The sequence below is a fragment of the Leptonychotes weddellii genome, chromosome X (genome assembly GCF_054177405.1).
Source record: "Leptonychotes weddellii isolate Sample4059 chromosome X, ASM5417740v2, whole genome shotgun sequence".
Classification (NCBI taxonomy): domain Eukaryota; kingdom Metazoa; phylum Chordata; class Mammalia; order Carnivora; family Phocidae; genus Leptonychotes; species Leptonychotes weddellii.
Genome location: NC_138385.1, coordinates 99882632 through 99906292, shown reverse-complemented (window position 1 = coordinate 99906292; position 23661 = coordinate 99882632). Strand labels below are relative to the sequence as shown.

Below are 23661 nucleotides of genomic sequence, written 5' to 3'. Positions count from 1 at the left end.
CCGCGCCCCGCCTCCTGCGCTCCCGGAAGTCCCGCCTTCGGAAAAGGAAGTAGCGGTGCGCTAGAGCGCCCGCGGTGACCGCGACGATAGCGGTGACCGAAGGAGGAGAAGGCGGCCGCGGGTTGGCGTTTAGAGGCGGGGCCGGCTCCTCGGAGCGGCTTGGGACAGGAGTCAGGTGCGGAGTAGCAGGCTGGCTGAGGCCGGTGGGTTTTGGGGTCCCGGGACTGGAGCAGGTGGGACGCGGAGGGGCCGTATGAAGACGACTTTGGCCGCGTTCCCCTCTCGGAGGTCCTTTCCTTCCCTCCTTCCTTCCTCGAATCTCTTTTCTGCGCTGTACCCTGCCCTGATTCCCAATCCTTTTCTAAGCCCGGCTGTGGGGGTTTAGTCTGGACTCCCCTCTGGGTCACCACGTTTAGGGCTCCCTGTTACGCAGACCTACACTCCCTCTCCGTGACATAGTTTCTCAGGGATCCCCTTCACCTCGCCCCCAAAATCCGCACATCTTAGAAACGTGCCCCTAAAGGGTGGCGTGGTGTACATTTCACAGTAGTGTTTCCCAGAGGGGTTAATACATTAAAGCTATCCCTCGAAGTGGATATCCTGCCCTGTAGATTTACATCAGAATGACAAGGAGGAAGAACAAGGGTTGGGCATATTAAGAAGACCAAGGGAGTGGTCGGAGTCCAGGCATAGGCATTAATCTGTCTTTTTGCTTTGGCACGTTTGAGTTTAGAATTGTTTGCATTCAGCACGGCGGTTCCAACCATGGGTTTGTCTGCATCTACCCCTGCTGTTGCTGTTCAGACCTCAGATGCTTCAGATCATCAGACAGCATCCCCGCCTTCAGGATGTCCCATTCATGAAGGGAAAATGAAAGGTAATTGACCCTTTGTCTAGAAAATAAAAACAAAAGAGAATTCTCAAAAGGATTTTGAGGAAGAGGCAGCATAACACGCTAGTGGGGCAAAGTGAGTTCTCTCCTTATGGTGCTACTTACAAGGTATGTGACTGTAGACAAGTTACTTTTCTAAGTCGCAACCTGTCATCTGAAAGATGAGGATATAATATTTCACAGGGCTGTTGTGACAATTAAGATAGTGCATGAGAGTGGAGTGATGGCTCCATACATTAGCCCTTACCCCTCAAAGTTTGCAGTTAGCATTTCTCAACCTGGGTGGCCACCCCCGTTCCTCCTTCCGGGGGGGGGTAACATTTGGCAATGTCTGGAAACATTTTTGTTGGTCAAAACTGAGAGGAGGTGTTGCATCCAGTGAGTAGAAGCCAGGAGTTCTGGTAAACATCCTGCAGTGCACAGTACACCTGTGCAACAAAAAATCTCCTGGCCCCAAATGTCAAGAGTGCTAAGGTTGAGAAACCTTGGTCTAGACCGGTCTTTATCTGTCAAGGCAACTTTACATCTGTTGCATTATTCATCTTTGTAAAAGTAAGTCATCGCTTATGGCCTTGCTGTTCTTTCCTTGGGTGCAGAGGTGAGAATGGATGGTCCACATTTGCTTTAGATTGTTTATATAAAAGTATGACCTGAAAAACACTTCCTTGCATTGTACTCTTTGATCCCCTTGGTCATTCAGCAAGAATTTACTCACTGCCCAGTCTATGCCAAGCACTGGTGGGTTTTGTTTTTTCGCTGAGAGAAGAGCAACGTATAGAACAAAAAATCCTTTGGCTGAGGAGTATACATTCTCATCCTCGTAATCCTGTGTGGTAGGTTTTCTCCCTATTTTTTATTCAGGAAACTTAAAAGCCACACAGCTAATAAGTGGCAAAGCCAGCAAAAACTCTGTGACCTTGGACAAGGACAGACCCAGTGCTCTTCCAGGGTTTCTCTGTACGGGAAGAATGGAGACAGTTGGACAGAGCTGATGTGTTCCTACTCTGAGTGTCCCCAGGTAGATCATAGAGCCCTGAATATGGTTTGATTTCATTTACTGTGTATCCAGAAGAGTCGTCAGTCAGATTTGTTTGCATAAGTAAAGAATGTGGATATTTGTAGGCGACTAAAGGGGCTCCTGGTTATATGGGAAATATAACAGTATTTTCTCACACCCAGCTGGGATCAGTGACCCAGGAGAGATTGGCACTCTGAATGGGAGCGGAAAGGTGGTAGAGCAAGTCTCCCTTCACCCCTCAAGTGGACAGCTGTAAAGGGTCCTAGGGAATGAGGGTCTGCGAGGAGAAACGGGGGAAAGGAAGTGAAAGGAAACTTGTCTTTGGTGTGTCAGGCATCCAGCATATTCTTGGTGTTACTGCTGCTGCCTAACACAAGGATCCCTTACTTGGGCAGCTGTCTTCCTGGGCCATGGCTCTCCCCGTGCCTGCCCCCTCTCTGCAGTGTAAGACCAGCTTCTCAATCTCCACACTTGCTTCCAGTAGCACCCTGGATTCTTGGACATCACCTGCCCCTTCTGCTGCTGCTCTTGTAGGTTCAGACCTTCCCTCTTAAGTGGCATCTGGATCCTATGTGGACTATGGAACATTTTCTTTAATATGTGCCTTTTCTTGCTAAATGCTTGCTATCAACTGATGGGGAATAGAACCCCATCAGGGGGTAGTTTTCTGTGCCTTGTTTCTGTCCTGGAGCAAAGCACAAGCAGAGGGGCATTCAGACTTTTCTCCAGGAGCCTTTTTGAAGGCTCCTCTGCTCATTTCCATCTTCTGTCTCCAGTACCTGAGAGAAGGCGTCAGTAAGCCTGGCATCCTGTGTCCTGATCAGGGCTGGGCCTTGTCTGGAATCTGAATTGAAAGTCAGGGAGACCCGGTTAAAACATGGCTGGGCCTCTGCTTAGGTTCCTCTGCGACAACTCGCTGCTGGGAACCCACGCAGGTACCTACTAGCCCATCTCTAAAACCATGGAATGCACAATACATTCTTTTGCAAATGTTGAGATTTTGTTTGTTTGTTTGTTTTTGCTGGGGGCATGACACAGTAAGGGAATGGGTACCCATTTCTCTTTCAAGGGGAAAGTAAATTTGTAAAACCTTCTCCTGGTGTATAGGATATTACAATGTTAGCTAGCCTAGCTCTTGGCAGCTTGGAACCATAGAAACCTGGCTTTGCCTTTGATGGTGATCACTGGTCAGAAATCCAGCTCTTTTGGGCCGGGATTGAGAGAGCCAGATGTCCTGCCTTTGTGGTGACACTTTTTTACTTGATTTATTTCAGGTTGTCCCGTGAGCACAGAGCCATCTAACCCAACTTGTGAGAACAAAGTGAACTCTGTGCCCGCCCACCAAGATCGTGCGTATGAGTACGTGGAATGTCCTGTTACGGGTGCTGTGGCTGAGAATAAGGAGAACCTAGATCCTTCTAATCTGGTAATTCACACCCGGCCTCTCTTCCTGGAACATTTTCTGCCGAGATGCTTTCATGAACTCCCAAGACAGACTGCTGACTGCTAGGATTAATTCTCCTTTCCTTTTAAAATAAAAAAGTCTGATATTCCATAGACATTGAAAATCCTGAATGCATCACTAATTGTAGTTTCAGAGAGTGCCTGATAAAAAGGGAACACTGATCTTGAAGTGCCAGAGTAGGCTGACTGGAAAGAAGCCACACCAAAGGAATATTTCCTTTAGAGATAGTGGAAGGCGGGAAATCCCATTAGGAGTGCAGCTAGAATTGGTAAAGGTATTTCTGGTCTTGGGAAACCTCATAGGCATGATGCCTGATTAGGGCTCTGTTTTCCAGCACAGCCGGGTACCAGCCTGTGTGAGTCGCTGGTGTGGTACAGCGTCATGTGGCGGCCACCAGTGGGATGCCACTGAGAAAGCAAGGACAAGACAAGCATGGCCTCACCACATTTTGTTACAGTGTAGGAAATGGAGGTTTCCTGTTTGAAATCACATTTTAATGGAGAGACAGACAGACTCAGATCTGTACTCTGGAAGGCCAGAATAGGCTTCTTAGAAGGCCAGGGTTATCAGAAGTATTTAGAAACACTGGCTAACATTTGAAGGAACTAGAAATATTTAGTCTGGAAGCGAAGGGGTGTGTGTGGGCTGTGTGTGTGTGTGTGTATATATGTGTATGTTATATAACATAACATTTATAACAGTACCATCAACTGGGTGGTTTGTAAACAGCAGACATTTCTTTCTCAAAGTTTCAGAGGCTGAGCAGTCCTACTGGAAGGTGCTGGCAGATTCAGTAAATTTGGAGGGACACAAACATTCAGCCTCAACACTCAGTAATGACCCTGCCAAGCTATAAGGAGACTGGTGTGTTGAGGAAGAAGGTGGACAAGATCAGGGCAGCACCGTTGACGTTTGAGGCCGGACAGTTCCTTGCAGTAGGGCACTATCCTGTGCTTTGTAGGATATTAGCAGCATCCCTGGTCTTCACCTGCCAAATGCCAGGAGCACCCTCTTTTCTCAGTCACGACAACCTAATGTGTCTCCAGATATTTCTAAAAGTGCCCCCATAAGACTACTGTTCTAGATAATCTAATAGCCTAGTGGGTCAGAACATGGGCCTTTTGGAACCCCACAGACCTAGACTCTTACCCATGGGATTGTTACCTGTAGCAAGAATATTAATAACAGCCAGCATTTCTTCTGGTGACATCTGTAGCCCTTGTGCTAAGCACCATACACACCCTCCAGGAACCCTCGTCCCCATCTTTAGAGCTGAAGCCACCGAGAACGGGCGAGCATGCAGTTTGCCCCACATCACTCAGCTAGGAAGCAGCATGTCCCAAACTGAATCCCAGCTCCCTCTGACATGTGTCCTTCAGCCCCCTGTGGTGACGATGCAGGTAAAATGCTCGGTGTGGTGCCTGGCATACCCGGTTTTCCCGCTGCCGTCATTCTGGCCAGGGGGGGGCCATATCGTGACTTAGTGATAAATGTGCATCTGCTAGAAGATCCTTCATACTTGTAACACAGAAGAAGTTCTAGGCCAGGGGTTCTCAACCAGGTGTGATTTTGCCCCTGGGAGGGCATTGGTTGTCACAACTTGGGAGGAGGGGTACTGTTGGGTAGAGACCAGGGAGGTTGCTAAAAATCCTACAGTGCTCAGAACAGACCCCCATCACCGAAAGTCGCCCAGCCCCAAATGGCAGCAGTGCCTAGGGTGAGGACGCTGGTCCAGGGAAGGCGTTTGCACAAGTGTTGCTGCCCCTTGTGTCTGCGAGCAAGGAGTCTTGTGGTGGTGTCGCTACTCTATAATGTATTCAGTCCGGAGACTGAAAGCATTGGCAAGATCCTAAAAGTAAAGAATATTTTTTTTAAAGATTTTATTTATTTGACAGAGAGAGACACAGCAAGAGAGGGAACACAAGCAGGGGGAGTGGGAGAAGGAGAAGCAGGCTTCCCGCGGAGCAGGGAGCCCGATGTGGGGCTCTATCCCAGGACCCTGGGACCATGACCCGAGTTCTAAAGGCAGACGCTTAACGACTGAGCCACCCAGGTGCCCCAAGAATATTTTAAAAGAAAGTGGTGGTGTACCTATATTTTATGAGATTTTTCCTCAGAAGAGTGAACAGTCATTTTTGAAAAGCTCGTCATAGAAAGGTTTTTAGAAACGTCTACAGTCGTGATATTAGTTTTTACTTCTTAATCCTTGGGGAGAAAGAGACAGAGAATGTTAACTGCAGTGTGTATTTACCATTTGTGAGAACTTCAACAAGAAGGAAAAACTTTGGAACTCTGACTCTTCAAAAAAGCCAAATTATCTGGGAGAGCTGAACTTCAGCCGTCACTGGCATAATAGGGAACCTCTACCTTGTGTGTGATGCATTGCTTTCCAGAAAGTCATTGATTATTATTGTTTGTTTCTACTTTATGTCCTGTTTCCAACATTTAAAAAAATCCGCTTAATTTACTTAGATGCCACCACCTAATCAGATGCCAGCCCCCGATCAGCCGTTTGCACTGTCTACTGTGAGAGAGGAGTCATCCATTCCGAGAGCAGATTCGGAGAAAAAGTGGGTTTATCCTTCCGAGCAGATGTTTTGGAATGCAATGTTACGGAAAGGGTGAGTGAGCATATTACTGAGAGTATAAATTTGCTCATCAAATTCATCTAAGAATTAAATGTTAAAGAGGTTTTCATCCCCATACAGTAAGTTTGTGTAAGCTAATCAGTATATAACATTCAACTGATTTTTCAGACTTAAAAGAATTTAAATGCAAGGCCAGCGTATTAGTCGGGATTCTCCAGAGAAACAGAACAGGATGTGTTGTTATACATAGAAAGAGATTTATTATAAGGAATTGACTCACGTGATTATGGAAGCTGAGAAGTCCCATGGTCTGCAGGCTGGAGACCCAGGAAGAACTGATGTTTTCATTCCAGTCCAAAGGCAGGAAAAAACCAGTGTCCCAGTTCAAAGGCAATCAGGCAGGAAGAGTTCCCTCTTATTTGCAGGAGGCTCATTCCTCTTGTTTTATTTAGACCTTCAACTGATCAGATGAGGCCCACCCACGTTAGAGCACTCTGTTTTACCCATTTAAATGTTATTCTCATCCAAAACACTCTCACAGACACACCCAGAATAGTGTTTGCCCAAATATCTGGCCCCCCCCCCACCATGGCCTAGTCAAGTTGACACATAAGGTTAACTCATCATCGCCATTAGTAGTTTTTAAAAATACTATTATGTAAAATACTTAAACAAAGTTGGGGAGTCATTAATCAGTGGTACTGACTGAAAAAGTGTCACCTTATGGTCCTTTGATACGTGTGTAAGTGGTTCTTGGTCACTATGTGAAATGGATATGTGGATTGATTGCACAGAATCCTCAGTAAGGTTTAAGTGTTTTAGCGGACGTTCTTTCCTAGGTGGAAGTGGAAGGATGATGATATTAGTCAGAGAGACATGTATAATATCATCAGGATTCACAATCAGAACAACGAGCAAGCCTGGAAGGAGATTTTGAAGTGGGAAGCCCTTCATGCTGCGTAAGTATGTCTGAGATCATTAACAGCCATCCTTCCAGCATCTTTCTTATTTTATCCCTGCTTTCTAGAGTTTGAACCTTTTATTCCAACAACGTGTTATCTAATACAACATTTTAGGTGGCGGGCCTGCGTCAGTGACTAGTGTGTGATAGACCGCTCCCATGCAGCTGTGTGAAATAGCAAGCATTTTGTTATGCTTATGGATTCAGTGGGTCCCAAGTGCAGAGAGGACGGAGCAGGGATGGCTCGTCTCTGCTCCCAGCGAATAGGGCCTCGGCCAGGTTCTGATCAGGGATGGCTTGACAGCCGTGGGCTGGAATTCTCTGAAGGCTGGACCATTTACTCGTCTGGTGATGCTAGCTGTCAGCCAGGACACCTCCCCACAGCCTCTCATTGTGGCTGCTATGATGGCTGGGTTCCCAGAGCTAGAATTCCAGAAAGCTCCAGGGAAGCTGCATCTCCCTTGCTGACCTGGCCTCAGCCGTCCCACAAGTCTGCCCAGGTTCAAGGGGAGGGGCCGTAGACCCCACCTCTCAGTGGGAGGAATGCCACTTTCCATTGAAGGCACAGCATGTGGGATGGGAGATGGTACAATGCTCTCTGCCCCAAAGCTGATGAGAAAAGCGGTTCTGTTCCCTTAGCATTGAATCCCCATTAGGACTAAACATTGAGGGTTGTCTTAGCACGTGGGCCTTTTTCTCGGAGAGAATAGGTGACTGCAGTCGAGTGTGTTGGCAGTGATGGACCGTCAGTTCGAGCAGTGGTCCTCATACTTGAGCTGCGTCGGCATTGCCTACGGGTTTACTAAAACAGAGTGCTGGGCTCCCACCCCCAGGGTTTCTGAATCAGTAGATCTGGGGTGAGGCCCAGACTTGGCATTTCCAGAACAACACAGATGCTACTGGTTTGAGGAGTCCACTTTGAGAAGGGTAGGGGTGGGGAATGTCAGCACAAAAAGCCAGATTATATCATCACGGGCAGATTACATTTTAAATTCATGATAGGATCGCCTGGGGTGGCTCAGTCGGTTAAGCGTCTGCCTTCGGCTCGGGTCATGATCCTAGAGTTCCAGGATCAAGCCCCACATCGGGCTCCCTGCTCAGCGGGGAGTCTGCTTCTCCCTCTCCCTCTGCTCCTCTCCCTGCAGGGAGTCTACTCGTCCTCCTGCTTCTATGCTCCCTCGCTCTCAAATAAAGTCTTAAAAAAAATTAACTTCTTGGCTAAAGTCCACTGATTTTGTTAAGATGTTCTGTTTTTTGTTTTTTTTTTTAGTATTTGGACTCTGAGGTTCATTAGTAGCACTCCCTGGGTGTCCTGGGAGGGCACCAGGCCTGGGAGGGGTCCGTGTGAGGAGGGAATGGCGCAGCCACCAGGATTCCCTTCTCGGTAACCCGAGGCCAGCAGAACTCAGCTCTGTCCCCCTCCCAGCTCGCTAGTGAAGTGAGCCGCAAGTGTCTGAACGTGTGCTGGAGTGAAAGCCACCTGCTAACTACATGTAGTGGGACGTTGGAGCAGAGAGAAGACACACAAGGAGATTCCACTTTGTTGGTTTCAGTCCCCCTTCTAGTCATTTTCCAGGGTCCCTCAAAATTAGCTCGGCCTTTTAAAGACACCTGCTACAGCCTCCAGGGGAAAGCTTGCCTGGGTTGAGTATACTTCCTTGCCAGTGACCCTCTTGAGAAGAGCTGCTAGTGAGTAGTCGATAAAGCAGGAAGTAAAGTAAGGCCGAGGGGCCTCACGTAGGGCTCGGTCACACGGGGGCTTGTTCTCTCCCTCCCACGTCGTTAGGCCCAGCAAGGCTGAAGCCCCTCCTAACAGCGACAGCAGCTAACAAAATAGGGGGCCTCCCGTATTTACTTACCTAAGGAACTGGTCCAGCACTAATTTCATTTGTTCTTAGGGATTCTTCCAGCATTTTTCTTCAAAAAGGCTTGTTCATTGGTTTCAAATGAAAGAAGAGTGGAGGATTTTCTTTTGTTTAAAAAAAAAAAACCCTGCTGCAGGGTGTGAAAGTCGAGTGGAATGCCCAATAGTTAACATTTCTTTTTTTTTTCCCCCTGAGAATATACCTGTATCCCCCCAGCAAGTGGAGCGTCCCCTTCCTGACTCCTGGCAAGACTGCAGTATTCGGAATGTAGTGGAGGTGGTGCAGCGTCCTTGAACCGGAAATACAGAGCAATATTTTTACCAAATAGGGATATTTCTTTGAAGTGTTTTGAAAGTTCTCTCACTTCATAAACGTGAAATTATGTAAAATGCATACAGAAAAATGTGTGTTGTTGAGAAACTGCAACATCACGTTTCTCAACGGAAGGAAAATATTTTAATAGGCTTTTCTTATTTGGAAATTTCTAGGGAGTGTCCTTGTGGTCCATCATTGATCCGGTTCGGAGGTAAAGCGAAAGAGTATTCACCAAGGGCAAGAATTCGTTCCTGGATGGGGTGAGTGGCAGTGCAGAAATGTAATTGTACGTTCCTCAGGTCAGGGTCCGCTTTCCCTTGGCACCCAAGCCAAGCACTCAGTGCCATCTTCCAAAATGTTATCAGTATTCAGCTGGAGATTTCTCCCTCTCCCTCAAGTTTGCCTGTTGGTGGGCAGACTTTTTCGGGTTTCGTGTGTCGTTCGCTGTCTGATTATCATAGCCCTGAGTTGAGTTGTGTTCTTTGTTTTCGGAACTGTCCTCTTCCTCCTCCCGTGGTCTCTCTGCATCTGGGCACTTAGCGTCCCCCTCTTTTCTTCCAGCCTACACCGATTCTTAGGTCGCCCTTGGAGCTCTGCGGTATCTCAGCCGACCTCCCTGGCCTGGTCTCTTTCCTGTTGACCATGTTGCCTTGCGGGCAAATGAGCCGTCGTCTGACCTGGGCTCATCACGGCTCTGCGGCACCGTCTTCAACACAGTAGACGGGTTCTTCGAGCCTCACCTCCCGGTTAGATCTTCGACCCCGAGAGCAGGCGTTTTCATGCGCGCAAACATGTTTTCGTTTCAGGTACGAGTTGCCTTTCGACAGGCACGACTGGATCATCAACCGTTGTGGGACGGAAGTTAGGTACGTCATCGACTACTACGACGGCGGGGAGGTCAACCAGGACTACCAGTTCACCATCCTGGACGTCCGGCCCGCCTTGGATTCGCTCTCGGCGGTGTGGGACAGAATGAAGGTCGCGTGGTGGCGCTGGACTTCCTAACCGCTGCTTTGTTAGAGATGGGAAAGTAGAAACTATTTTTTTTCCAAGCAATACATTAAACTATTTTCCCCAAACTGAATTGCTCTCATGATGTAATGGGAATGGCAAGTGCGTGAGGACACCTTTCACGTCCCGTAGTAAGGGTGCCCTGTGCCGCGTTCTTTGGTTTTTACCTTGCGCAGTCTATAGCAGGTAGTTGGAGGTTTCCTTCCCACTTGGCCTAAGTGGGAAGCGCTCCCTTGGTTTTTCCTTCAGCTGCAGTATTGCCTATGTATTTAATCTAGAAAAGGGAACAGCGTCTGAAAAAGAATGTTTCTTGTCGTGTGAAGAGAGCTGCTTTTCTCCTTACTATTCCTCAGGAATACTTGAGACGTAGACCTGAAAGCCCGTGTTCTGCTGAGGAGCTTTTAGCTGGCCAGATGCTTGAACTAATACTATTTATTACAAATAAGTGGTTTTGCTTTTGAAAAAGTTACCAGCGTCTCACTGTTCCTACAAGAGCAGCGCACCCTTAAGGAAACGCAGAGCTATCCGCTGGCAACGCACTGAGCAAAATGAAGGCGCATCTTGGCTCCAGATTCTCAGTTGTGAGAATTTTTCAGGCTGGACCTTGTTCTAGAATAGCTTCAGCTCCCCCACGGTTTGATGATGCACGTGCATTGGAACTATGTTTTCACTTTTTAAAAGATTCTTATTTTAATTCCCACTATCCTGCCACGTACCTCTGCTCCCAGCAAGCACGTCTCATTGCCTGTGGCATTTTGACAGTTTATGCCACCCCTGAGTCCCGCTTCTCCTCCTGCCTGAAGCCCTCCCTCCAGCCGGCCTCACCAGAACCTTGACGGCTTGGCGCAGATCGCAGCACCAGGATGGTCCCTCTCGGAAACACGACTCTATGTTGTTGAGTGTTAGGATTCACAAGAAGAGTATTTTTCCCAGATACAGAATGTTTCATCAACTCACTGTCTCGGTGCAGATTTTTTTTTTTCAGGGAGCTCAAAGTTTGCCATTGAAATTCTTTCTACCAGTGATTCATAAACTGGTGGTTCCACCTACAGCAGCATGTTACAAATGATTGTTGGGGGTTTTCTTAAAGTGTTGATAATATTCTTTTGATTTCCCTGGAGTCTGGCGTTAAGTTAGTCGAAGGAACTGGCAGTCTGGAGTGATTCATTTGATACCGATTTCTTTGTTGTGTCGGTTTTGTGTGGTGGTTTCAAAATCCAACAACTTGAAAATCTTCTACGTGTCAAAATATTTGTATATTTTAAAATAAAATAAAGCTGATAGTTCCCAGGTTTGGATTTTAAGAGTCACTTCCCATGTCGCAATTATTTCTGCGGACAGAACCTTTCCAGAAGTGATGCTGTAGTCTCCCTGCTAGCGGCCGTTTTCCCCTCTGTTACTCACGTTTTAAGCTACTGAGAAAAAGAATTACGGTTGGCATATTTTTTTTGGTCCTCAGTGCTACTGAGTAAGTGTAGGATAAGGCATCATTATGGGAAACAAAGTGGTGTAACTGGAAACTGAAAATGGAGCCCTAGGCAGGGGTTCCCCCTCCCCCCCAAAAAGCTGTACTAGTTCTTGAGAAAAACCACTCCTGTAGTAAACCGTCACGCAGAGCTGAGGACAAGGTCAACGTCATTCCACCTTCCACCACTCCTGGAAAAGACAACGGCCTACTGGGTTTCAGAGCTCTTTTGGGGCTAGATCGTACTTGCTCATTCATGTCCAGGGGTCAGTACTCCCCTCCTCTGAGAGGAGGCTTCATTTAGAACTTGAAATTCATTGTGGATGTTCTCCAGGGTTTTAGGCTAAGTCTTCTCTCTACAGTGTTAGCCCTATTCAGAATCAGAACAGACTCCTGTCCTAAGGCCAAGTATTATTGAACAAGGTGGGTTTGGAACTGGGCTCGTATATGAAACTGGAGCATTCCTAGCAGTTCCCTGTGTCTAGGGAGCTGTGCCCTCTGCATCGTCCCGGGAAGAGGAAATGCAAAAAGGGCAGCCCTGACCAGCGAGGTACTCAGTCTTCTGAGAGACAGTCTGTAAATGAAATGGTAAGTCCAAGAATCCTAATTTAAAAACAGCCTGTGGTAATCTAGGGGGTGCAAGTTCACTTAAGAATTTTTTAATATATATTGGACGTATAGTTACCGATTTAGTTCATCCTCTACCAGAGTTACTCCTTCCTAGCTAAAGTGAAGAGATGCACACTTCATGCCTCCCCTCTACAGTGACCATGGGACTTGTACTATGGACCATTTGTGTCTTCACAGGCTTAAGGCCACGTGGGTGACAAAAGAATGCACGTCCTCCAAAAGGTACATGTGCCCCCATGTTCACTGCATTATTTGCAATAGCCAAGACATGGAAACAACCGAAGTGTCCACCAACAGATGAATGAATAAAGAAAATATAGTATAGATATACAGTAGACTATCACTCAGCGGTAAAAAAGAAGGAAATCTTGCCATTTGTGACAACATGGATGGACCCTGAGGGCTTTATGCTAAGTGAAATAAGAGAAAGACAAATAGCGTATGATCTCACTTATATGTGGAATCTAAAAAAAAAAAAACAGAAAAAACCGAGCTCATAGGTACAAAGAATAGATTAGTCGTTGCCAAACATGGCGGGGGTGGGGGGTGAAATTTGTGAAGGGGGTCAAGAGGTACAAGTCTCAGTTATAAAAGAAGTCATAAGGATGTCACGTAATGAATATTTGAAAGTTGCTAACAGAGTGGATCTAAAAAGCTCTCATCAAGGGCGCCTGGGTGGCTCAGCTGGTTAAGCGACTGCCTTCGGCTCAGGCCATGATCCTGGAGTCCCGGGATCGAGTCCCGCATTGGGCTCCCTGCTCGGCAGGGAGTCTGCTTCTCCCCCTGACCCTCCTCCCTCTCATGCTCTCTGTCTCTCATTCTCTCTCTCGCAAATAAATAAATAAAATCTTTAAAAGATAAGTTCTCATCAAAAGAAAAAAAATTCTGTAGGTGGTGATCATTTCCCAATATATGCAAATATCAAATCATTACATTATACACCTGAAACTAATGTAGGTCAATTATGCCTCAATTAAAAAAAGAACGCGAGTTAGAGCCCAGCTCGGGCCTTCACTTGCTGTGTGATCTCTGGGTCCCGACTTTGTCAGCCTTAAAAAGAATAATAAAACCGTTTCGTCTGTTGAGGCTGCTATTACAAAATGCCACTGGCTGCGCAACTTACAAACAGAAATGCCCGGGTCACAGCTCTGGAGACGGGAGGTCCAAGGTCAAGGCGGCGAGGCTTCGGTGCCGGGTGAGGAGGTTCACTGGGGGGCCCTCTCCTCCGGGGTCCTCCTCCCAGGAAGGGGCGAGAGAGCACGCCGCAGTCTCCTTCATACAGACGCTAATCTCATCCCGAGGCTCCACCCTCATGACCTAAGCACCTCCCAAAGGCCCCGCCTCCTAGAACCATCAATATATGGATTTGGGGTGGGGGGCACAGGTCCAGACCATAGCGCCCACCTGTGAGAGTTGTTTCCAGGTACTGCAAGATGACACCTGAGAGCACTTAGAACAGAGCCCGCAGGGGGACATGCTCCCTGTCAGCCATCAGCTCATCATCACCAACAAGGAAAGGATGGTTCGAGGGGGGGCACTGGGCGTAAAAGAAGTATTAAGGCTACATAGTGGGCCGCCCTCCGCCCCCCTCTCCCAAGGAGCAGCTGCCTGTCGGTGGACTAGCAGGGGCTCCTCCGGATCTGGGTTAATTGGAAGGATTAGCAGGCACTGGGGTGCTTGCTCTAAGCAAGCTCATAGTATTTAAAATCTCTATAGGGACAAGGCAGGTAGCAGTCTTTGACCCGCTGAAAACTAGAAACATGGCAGGGTGACATTTGGTTTACTTCATAAACAAGTCCCGCTAGAGAAAAATAAAGGTTATGATGAGGCTCCTGTGCTTCCTAATCTAAAATGTAGCTCACGGCGTCCTCGGGATCACAAAGGTATCCAGATTTAAAACAGGTTATGTTTCCCGCATGTAAAAGGGTACCAAAAATTACTTCCAAAGCCACGTATTCCTAACTTCAGGCAAAATTTTGAAAATTACATAATTTCTTAAACATACAGCATGTTAAAGCAATGCATATTAGTTATTCCTTCCCCCTTTAACAGAAATAATACACTTATTGCTGCAGCAGAGGTCCCGTCATAAAATGCCACGCCATTTGTATAAGCAGTAAATGCTTCATGCTTGTGTGCGCCCTTGTTCTGAAGAGAAGCTGACAGCACTTTGTGCCAAGTAGTCACCCTGGTGTCACCCTCACATAGCGAGTGGTCCAAGGGTTTTGTGGGGTCGTAGCAGCTGCTGGAGCAGACGTTCAAAGTTTCTAAGACAAGTTTCTATGGCTACTTGGGGGATGAGGCATGGGCACATGGGAGCTAGCTTGGGTTTATAATTAGCTTTTACTTAATGCTTTCACATGCACAATGTCCCGTGTGATGGGGCCACGGAAACGACAACCCCTGAGTGCTATAACGTAGCAACTGTGTGGAGAGAGAAGACTTCACAATTGGAGTGGGTGGACTCCTGAAGGACAGTAAAGGTTACTGGTTTGGAGCTCTGCTCAGAATCATTTAAACACTTTGCTTTTTCTTTCTACATTTTTGATACGTTCATGTGGCTAGTTCCCGTGGCTCTCCAGTGGTTTGATATGGAATATTATCAGGATGCTTTTGGCTGCAAGTAGCAGAGTCCTTGCTGGGACTCCTCACCACAAGTGCAAGGTTGGGTGTTTGCCTGGTCGATTCCAGCTCTCTCATGCTGTTCCCTTCATGCTTAATTTCAGCTTTATCCTGAAAGGGTGGATTCCTTTCATCATCCTCAGATGGCTCCTAGTTGCTGCCTGAGCTTTACAATGCTTGTTTATGGCCGGTAGGTATGATGTGGGGCAGGAGGGGGGTGTCTCCCACAACCATGGAAAATAAGGTTACTCCTCTTCAAGCTCACTGGGCCAATTCAGCATTAGGTCTGTGTCCTGGCACCTCCTACCCTTGTACATTCCCAGGAGAGTGTCTCGTGCTTAGCCTAACTCAGACGAATCATTTAGAGTAAACTGCGGTGCCCACAGGAGGATTATTTCACTACGAATTTTTAAATCCCTTTCGCTCAGTTGTCACCCCGGAGGCAGGAGCTCCTCCCCCGGGGAAGTTCCCGCTGAGCCCCTCCCCTTCATGAAGGAGACCCAGGGCTCCGAGAACCACAGAGCTTTGCTCATGCCTCTCTGAATTATCCAGATGGCAGGCTGGCGCACCTAGACGGCTTGCCACCAAATCCTGGTTCTGCCACCCTATAGTTGTGTGACCTTGGGCAACTCATTTGAGGTCACTCCGAGTCACCTCTGCCCTCCGGCAAGAGAGGATGGTTGTGGTTCCTATTGCTTGTGGCGGAGTAAAACACTTGGGTTCGAGCAGATGTTGTTAATAAATATTAGTTACTAGTACCAGCATCTTGCAGCAGAGGGTCCCAATTTGTTTCTTCTAAAGTGATCTCATGTGGGACACCGATTCGCTGCTATTTGTTGACTATCAATTCAGCGCTGCTCCAGGTTGTTTCTCCCTTAACCCTCAGAACAATCCCGAGGGCGCCCGATCTCGTCTGATCTCGGAGGCTGAGCAGGGTCGGGCCTGGTTAATACTTGGCTGGGAGAACAATCCCGAGGGCGAGGTGTTGTTATGCCCTGACTACCCCGAGCAAATGGAGAGTCAGAGAAGTGAAATGGGCTGGGCCGAGGTCACCCAGCTCATGAATGACAAAGCCAGGACTCAAACCTCGTCCTCTTTGAACCCGGAAGCCCACACTTTAAAAAAGGTCATTGTTCTTTTCAGTCATTAAGTGAGCACCAACCAGGAAGCATGCACATAAACATTTACTTGCCACGTTTACTATTAAGTTTTTTGTCTTAAGAATGGAAAGGTACCACATCTAAGCCACCTGCCCTCTCTGTCCCAGATATTACAGAGCTGGGCGACGCGTCTTTGTGGGGCCTGGCTGGTTAGGAGACAGGGTCTCTGTGCTTGCCATCAGCTTCTCCCCAGACTGTGTCCCCGTTTCCTCAAAAGCCTTTTTATTTGGCAAACATACCTCTATCTCTGCATTTGCTGGGAGGTCAACGGACTTATATTTTTTTCTCCATTGCATGGGAAACTGCCTGATCATATTCATATGCATACGTTTGGCCAACATTTATCAAACGCCAACCGTATGCTGGGTCTCTGCCCAGTCCCGAGCACACAGTCCCTGCCACCGAGGACAGAGTGGGAATGACCTCGAGATAAGACGTGCAGCAGTCCTGAGAACGCACAGCAACGCTCGTTAAAAACGGCCACGTTCGCCAAGTGCCTGAAAAATGATATGATTCAGCATGTTTATGGGAGAGGAAGATTCAGGCTAACTTTACAAGGAAAACAGCCTTCAGATGACTAGGAAAAGCAGGGAGGAGCACTCGAGGCCCCTTGGAACAGAAGTGCGAAAGCGCATCCTGCGAGCGGGAAGGGGGTGTTTCCCGGATGAGGCCAGAGTAGGGGGTACGGTTTTGGGGAGAGATGATGGGCGGAAGGTCGACTGAGGCTGGATTGTGGAGCGCTTTGATGTTACCACGAGGAGTGGGGACTTTGTCTTGTGGGCCAGAGGGGGAGGAGGGCATCAGTGGTTTGGCCGCAGGGGCGTGCCTGTGATGAGGTGTGTATTATAGGCTATCTAAGAGGCCGCGGTGTGGAGGAGCGGGGAGGAAGGAGACAGACAGGGACCCAAGAACCGGAGGCTAAGAGGGTGAGGGCAGACACACGGGAGACACATGCAAGAGAGGCAGCAAGGCTGGGACCCCAGGGAGGCTGGGGTAAGATGCCCTGGAGGAGGACATGGCTGGAGGCTGCAGGGAACGTGGCTCCGCATGGAAGTCGAGGCGTGCAGTTGGTCCTTCAGGACTGGTGACGCTCCGTGCGACACTCAGTGAAGACCTCAAGCCACTGGAGACCGGGTGGGCTATCAGGCTGGAGATTTGGGTTGTCAGACTTAGCCAATGGGCACTCGGTTCAATTTGAACGTCAGATACACAGTGAATGACTTTTAAAATACTTCTTATGGTAAGTATGTCCCGTGCCATATCTGGGGCAAGAAATCTTTTTAAACTATAATTACATCTCAGATATGGCACAGGACATACTTCTGCTAAAATACGGTCATTCACTTACCGGACTGTTGAACTGGGTGTCCTCTATCTGATCTGGTGACCCTACCTGCGAGGTGCCAAGGTAGAGGGCTCTGCACCCCCGACCCACCTTCCCCTGGCCTGCCAGGCCATGCTATGAGCTGGACGTGGGTTTTTTTTAATTACTAAACCTGGGATGTCGCAGGCAAACTGGGATGAGTGGGTCACTCTAGGCTGAACAGATGTAGCCTGAATTGAGTTTTGAGAATCTTCTGACCCTTCTGCCACCTCCGGGGCGCCTTCCGTTCGGGCTGGGGATGCGAGCACCTGCGTGCACTGGGGATCTCAGCAGGCCAGGGGTGCACACCCCAGCCACCCCTCTGGGCAGCCTCCCATCTGCACCGCGCCGTCTGTTGCCTCGGCTGTGCGGAAGATTCTCAGCCCTTACTGGAATTTTCCTTTGCTTTGCATTTTTTTTGTCTTGAACATTTGCTGCTGATTTAGTCCCGTTTTAACATTCTGTCTGGTCGAGCTGTGGTCCTGTCTCCAACTCCTCTTCTTCCAGTCCCTGCCTTTCCTTCCTCTCTGTTCTGTGGAGTCCGACCCCCCCCCCCCCCACCGCGGGCTGCTTATCAGCCGACTGCGCCCGCGGGCCTGCACTTGGCCCCCGCGTCTCCCGACACTGAATCCCAACGCTGTTCCTCTGCCCAGCCCCGTGTGGGAAGATGTGCGTGAGCAAAGAAGCAAGCTGGGCTCATTTACAAGTTTTCTTCATTTGCACCACCTCCGTTGGTACAAAAGATTTTTTTTTCTATAAAAAAACCGCAGCAAACATGTCAACAGCGACTTAGATGAAGACAAATGCACGCTCGGCCGTCTCTGCCGTCGCCGTCCCGGCCCCGGTGCCCGAGGCGCATGCGCAGTGACCGAGCGTTCGGGCTGCAGAGGCGTCGGCGGCAGGCCAGCTTTCTTCTTGCTCCTGGGAGCTCTAGACCTGACTGTCAACAGACGGACAGACCTTTGGGTCACAGACATCAACCTCAGAGCCATTTGGTCTGGAAGTTTTAAAAAATAGAACTGTTAGGGCAGGAGCCGGGTGGGAAGAGGGCCCCATACACGTGGCGGTTCAGTCCAGAACCGAGGCGAAGAACTGGGCAGCTCGTGGTCGGACTCAAAGCCTGGAAGACACACGGTGAGCAGGAACAGGAAGGAGGGGGGGTGACACAGAAGAGCAACTCGCGATCCACAATCAAGTAGTGTTTGCTCAGAGTCTTGTTTACGACTTTCGGCTGCGTGTGGGCCTCTAGGAAGAGCCGGAGACCGGTGGGCAAATCCTTCCCGAGTCCCAGCGGGCGGCGGGGCTGCTGGACCCAGTGGCAGAGCCTGAAGACAGCCCGATCATTTGCCCAATAAGAAACGTTAGACACCACGTCTAGACGTCATTATTTTGGCCCTGAGACAAAGGAAGCATCTAAGGCCTTTATAAAGGACAGATGTCACGTACAGGGACCGTGCTGGGCACCACCTGTCCAGCGGGTTTCCAGCCTGCGGCAAAAACACTTCCTCACTGACAACTGAGTTTCGGTTGAGTGACTGACAATCAGCCTTCACTTGCAACAAATAATTAGTATGACTTTCTAAGTGTGTCGGTGGCCCCAAACCATCTGATAGCTTTTACGAGCTCTTTAGCTGTATATGTATAGTATCGCTGCTGTTTATGACACTTGGACTTGTGGAGAGCGAAGTGGGTGTCTGGAACGGAGTGGCGAGTTCATGCATTAGATTTAATGCCCGGAAACAAAGCATTTGTTTAACTTTTTATTCATCATGGCACAAGACAGAACTTTAAGAAACACCACGGAAAATGTCATTGCCGACATGAAAATTAAGAGTAGCATGTTTCATAAAAAATTCTTCTTCTATAATACACATTCCCTTACGAAGTGAAAAAAAAAAAAAATCTCGTAAAATACTGAAGCGAATCGCCACCTGCTGGTCAAAAATGGTTTTGCGGTTGAAAAACTTGAAACTACTGAAGTATGTAGTAGGAGCATTTTACGATACACACAAAATTACCGAAGAAAACATGTCCTCGGCCTTTGGCGCGATGTAAATACAAAGCTGGAGTTTTTGTCCAAACGTGACTTACTTTACAAAGCTTTGCTTATAATTTGGTTAATACTGATTATGGGGCAAAAGGAAAAACTTTTGTTCTGTAATTTGAATACTCTGTTTGGATGCTTAAACGCTTTATAGTTGGATTCCAGTTTGTAGTTTTTGAAAAATACATAAAAATTATACATTATAAATATATATTATATATGGTCTATATAAAATTGAATTTGATCTAAAATGGGAAGGACAACTTCTTAATTATTCTTTCTTTGTCAGGCACGGCCTTTCTCTTGTTCGATTAACTGAATCCTTTCTAAACAGATTCTAAAAATATATTCCATAATGTATCAAATTTAATATCTTCCTTAAAACATATTCAATATGAAAAAGCCTTCAGTGACTACGTTTTCTTTTGCATCTCATGACTATATAAAAATATGGCTTGGCATACTCTGTTTTGTTTTGTTAGTGTTTTTCCTAGGCATTGAAGGAAGGGCTGTCCCCAGCTAAAAAGCTATGGCAAAAGCACAGAAACCTGCTTGTGCATATTCTAGAACATTCTATAGAATCTCATTACTCAGTATAAGTGAAGTGATTTTTAAAAATTGTTCCTTCTGTTTCTGTGAATATATCATATACGATTATCATACATAATCTGTTACAGAATATACAACAGTCAAAACTGAAGTCACATAAATACAGTTAAGCTATATCAAAGCGAGGGTTTTATCTTATACAAAGCCAACGCGAGTAGTTTTTCGGTTGGATATCACCATCCGTTTTTGTTTTCGTTTTCTCCTATGGCTGGCTATGCAATAGAAGTTTATTATAAATGGCAAGGGTACTAGTGCTCTCTATCTTTAAGTGAGCTGGGTTTCTCTCGTGTTATTTTTTTTTAAAGTGTTAAAGAAGAAAAACCAGTAAGTGTCCAATTGTCCAACACCAACTTTTTCCCCTACGGAGTGAAAGAAGGCTGTCTGGGCCGTGGGGGTGTGCGCTTGGGTGGGCTCATACCAGCGTTTCCGGGAGGGCATCGGGGTTGTCGGTCGATAAGAGCTCCCAGATCTGCCACCGCTCTCTCTGCCAATCCAGCCAGGTGGGGTCACCCAAAGTCTTACTGTTCTGATCGCTGGCGGAAGTGGAGTAGGCGCTGCTCAGTTTTTGCTCAGCGGCTTGCTGCTCTCGCTCGGCTGTTTGGCTTCCCTCTTCCAACGCTGTTCTGGAACCTTCTTCTGGCCTCTGAGGCCTCCACAAGAGCGGCTCTGCTGGCTGGTGGGATGACGCTACAGCTTGCTTCCCGGGACCAGGATACGGAGGCGGAGGCCTCTTGTCACGCTTCTCACTCTCTCGAGGTCTCTGGTGCAAAGGCTTGGCTCTGCTCTGCAGCCAGACCACATCGAGCTCACTCTCAGTGAGGTCTTCGGCGCTGCTCAGAGTCAAATACTGCTCTGACTTCGGTGTGGCCTGCTCACACCTTCTGCCGCCGCCCTGGATGTGGGGCGTGCTGCAGACGCGCGACACGGGAGGGCAGGCCCTGCACTCCACGATGGTGGCCGTGGTCTGAGTCCTCCGAATGACCTGCGGGCCACCTTCCAGTTCTGTGGGGCTCCCCTGCCATCGGGGCCAATTTGGGGACAGGTTCCCTTGAGAAAGGGAGCATGGCCCCGGTCGGAGGGAGCTGCTCTCAAAAATGTCTCCATAGGAACCTGGAAGCCGGAGAGAAGGGCGAGAAATGGAATTAGTTTGTAGAATCCCTCTTGGGATGTGTCCTGCTATTTCCTTCCCACGGCCACCTTCAAAAATTGAGAAAGCACAGGACACTCCTCCCGCTGCCTAAAGTAAAACATGTCCTAGGAAAGGAAATAACAAATCACGCTTTGGTTATTGGCACAATGCACGGAGCAGCTCCAGATCCGGATGTCAAACTAGATTCAATAGTCCTTGTCACTAATTTGTTTCAGGAAAGGCCCCTTCCACATGGCTTCTGAACCTGGAAGGTAAAGAAAGTGTTCTCTTCTCGTTCGGTGCGATTTGCAGTCCTGACGAGACACCAACGATAATGCTTTGATGTTTCCACCATGTCAGTAAAAGGTGTTGGAATAAGCGAACTGAACCTAAAATGCCCCATCTCGGGCCAGAAGGTAATGAAGACAGCAGCTGCTGTGTAGACCCCACCGCCACCAGTGTGCGAAAGACTGGCCCAGTCCTCCCACTTATTAAAAAGCAGGCAGGGAGAGAGAAGAAGACCATTTTGCGCAAGAGATATGAGCATTTGAACAGGGACTGAGCAGAGTTGAAATAGCAGAAGGAAATGGAGCAGAACATCTTGGAATAGTTTATCCTTGGGGGAAAAGGTAGTAAAAGCACTTCGTAGGATACAACGCAATGTGGTTAGGTAATGGGTCAGTACTAAACTCGGCTGGCTTAGAGGCCGCTAAAGTAAAGATGCACCGAGCTTTAAAAATGGAATATGGGAGGGGGCGCCTCGGCGGCTCAGTCAGTTTAAGCTGCCGACTCTTGATGTCGGCTCAGGTCAGGATCCCAGGGTCGTGAGATCGAGCCCCGCATCAGGTTCCGAGCTTGGCGCGGAGTCTGCTTGGGATTCTCTCTCTCTCTCCCTCTGCCCCTCCCCCTGCTTGCTCTCTCTCTCTAAATATAAATAAATAAAATCTTTAAAAAAATAAAAATACAAAATAAAAAAATAAAAAACACCAGCTTGGGAAAGTTCAGCTAATTAATAGAGAAACTGGAAAATAATGGTGAGAAAGAAATGCAAATGAAAATAATAAATACAATTTTGTTTTCTTTTTTAAAAGATTTTATTTATTTATTTGAGAGCGAGAGTGTGTGCGCATGGGCAGGGGGAGGGGCCGAGAGAGAGGGAGAAGCAGGCTCCCCGCCGAGCAGGGAGCCCGGTGCGGGGCTCGATCCCAGGACCCTGGGATCACGGCCTCAGCAGAAGGCACACACTTACCGACTGAGCCACCCGAGTGCCCTCAATTTAGCAAAAATGCAAACCCAATGACGTGCAGTGCCGGCACCTCATGTTGAAACGCCCCGGACGACTGCACCGAGGTGGGCGGGGAAGGGGCTGTACCTCTGGATGCTTGGAAAGGTGCATAATATTTGGACCCACTGTCCTATTCTGGATGTGTAACTTGCTTTCCAAAATTCTGTGAATCTATCAATCGTTGAAGATACAAAACAAAAAGTACGTGAAAGAGGTTCCTGACAGCATAACTTATTACAACGATGACAAAAAAAAAAAATGGGTTGTAAACTATGAGTATGCACTCTGGAATACTACGTGGCCCTTAACAATAAAAATGGCAAATAAGTGGGAAATGGAAGTTAAACAGATGATATCAAGTTGCACGGACAGAATGACCGTAGCTATGTTTAAAAACCCTTGCAAAGGAAGTGAAATGAAATATAGTGAAAGACTGATGTATTTTGGCAGAAAGGCTAAGTATAGCTTGATCTGGTTTCCCCCCTATTTTCAGCATTTTCCAAATAATGCTTGGCAAGTAGTAATACGACAGTAAGGCAAAAATTAAAGAATATTAAGTTTAAAAGTAAATGCAATAAACGGTCTTGAAAAGATAATATGTCACCTGTCATTCCTGGGTCTTTGGAACCACTTTTTAATGTTGAATGCCAAGTTCCCCAGATATTGAAAGGCTCCTCTGACATATCTAGGAAAAAGTGTATAGAGAAAGGTATGTCACTCACAATGAAAGGTGAAGAGCAAAAATCAAGAAACAAATATTTTGGTAACAGCGCCACATTCAAGATTGTGGTGGATACAAGACAGAATATGACGCATGCCTGCCTTTCAGGGGCTTATCCCATTTGGGGTTTACAAAAAGGCTTCCTCTCTAATGGTTGTGGGTACCCAGAATCAGGCCCCCCAAAGATGTCTGTGCCACGATCCTCGGAACCTGTAAAGAGGTTATGCGCCAAAGGGACTTTACAGGTGTGATGAAATGATTGAGTCTTGAGATGAGAAGATGATCCTGGATTATCTGGGCGGGCCTGATGCAATCACAAGGGTCCTTATAAGGGGGAAGGCGGAAGAGAAGATGCTACATTGCTGGCTTTCAAGGTGGAGGAAGGGCCATGAGCCAAAGAACACAGGCGGCCTCTGGAAGCTAGAAAAGGGAAGGGAAGAGATTGTTCTTTAGAGCCTCCTGAGGGAATGCAGCCCTGCGGACCCATTTTGGATTTCTGAAGTCCCGAACTGTAAGAT

At 47.7% G+C, this 23661-nt stretch overlaps 2 protein-coding genes across 13 annotated transcripts in view; one reads left to right on the top strand and one right to left on the bottom strand.

Moving 5' to 3' along the window:
- Positions 1-21: 21 nt before the first annotated feature.
- HCCS (holocytochrome c synthase) lies at positions 22-11419 on the top strand. 4 transcript variants are annotated; one of them, XM_006733880.3, is made up of 7 exons: positions 22-175; positions 734-877; positions 3185-3336; positions 5848-5996; positions 6803-6922; positions 9278-9364; positions 9911-11419. In XM_006733880.3, exons 2-7 carry the CDS (start codon positions 766-768, stop codon positions 10107-10109), a joined length of 819 nt encoding a protein of 272 aa, XP_006733943.1. In that variant the 5' UTR covers positions 22-175; positions 734-765; the 3' UTR covers positions 10110-11419. The 4 variants fall into 4 exon arrangements, with proteins under 4 accessions (XP_006733943.1, XP_081665319.1, XP_030884627.1 ...); XM_031028767.2 differs by having other exon boundaries at positions 29-175; positions 750-877; XM_031028766.2 differs by having other exon boundaries at positions 39-203.
- A 7683-nt stretch (positions 11420-19102) lies between these two features.
- The window catches only part of ARHGAP6 (Rho GTPase activating protein 6), a 455537-nt gene continuing 450978 nt past the window's right edge, over positions 19103-23661 (bottom strand). For 6 of the 9 annotated variants that reach the window (XM_081809178.1, XM_081809181.1, XM_081809184.1 and 3 more), the window contains exons 12-13: positions 23027-23107; positions 19103-21118 (exon numbers count right to left, since the gene is read on the bottom strand). In XM_081809178.1, coding sequence (XP_081665304.1) covers positions 20421-21118; positions 23027-23107 — 779 coding nt within the window. In that variant the 3' untranslated portion in view covers positions 19103-20420. The other 3 variants (XM_081809185.1, XM_081809186.1, XM_081809179.1) reach the window with 3 other exon arrangements.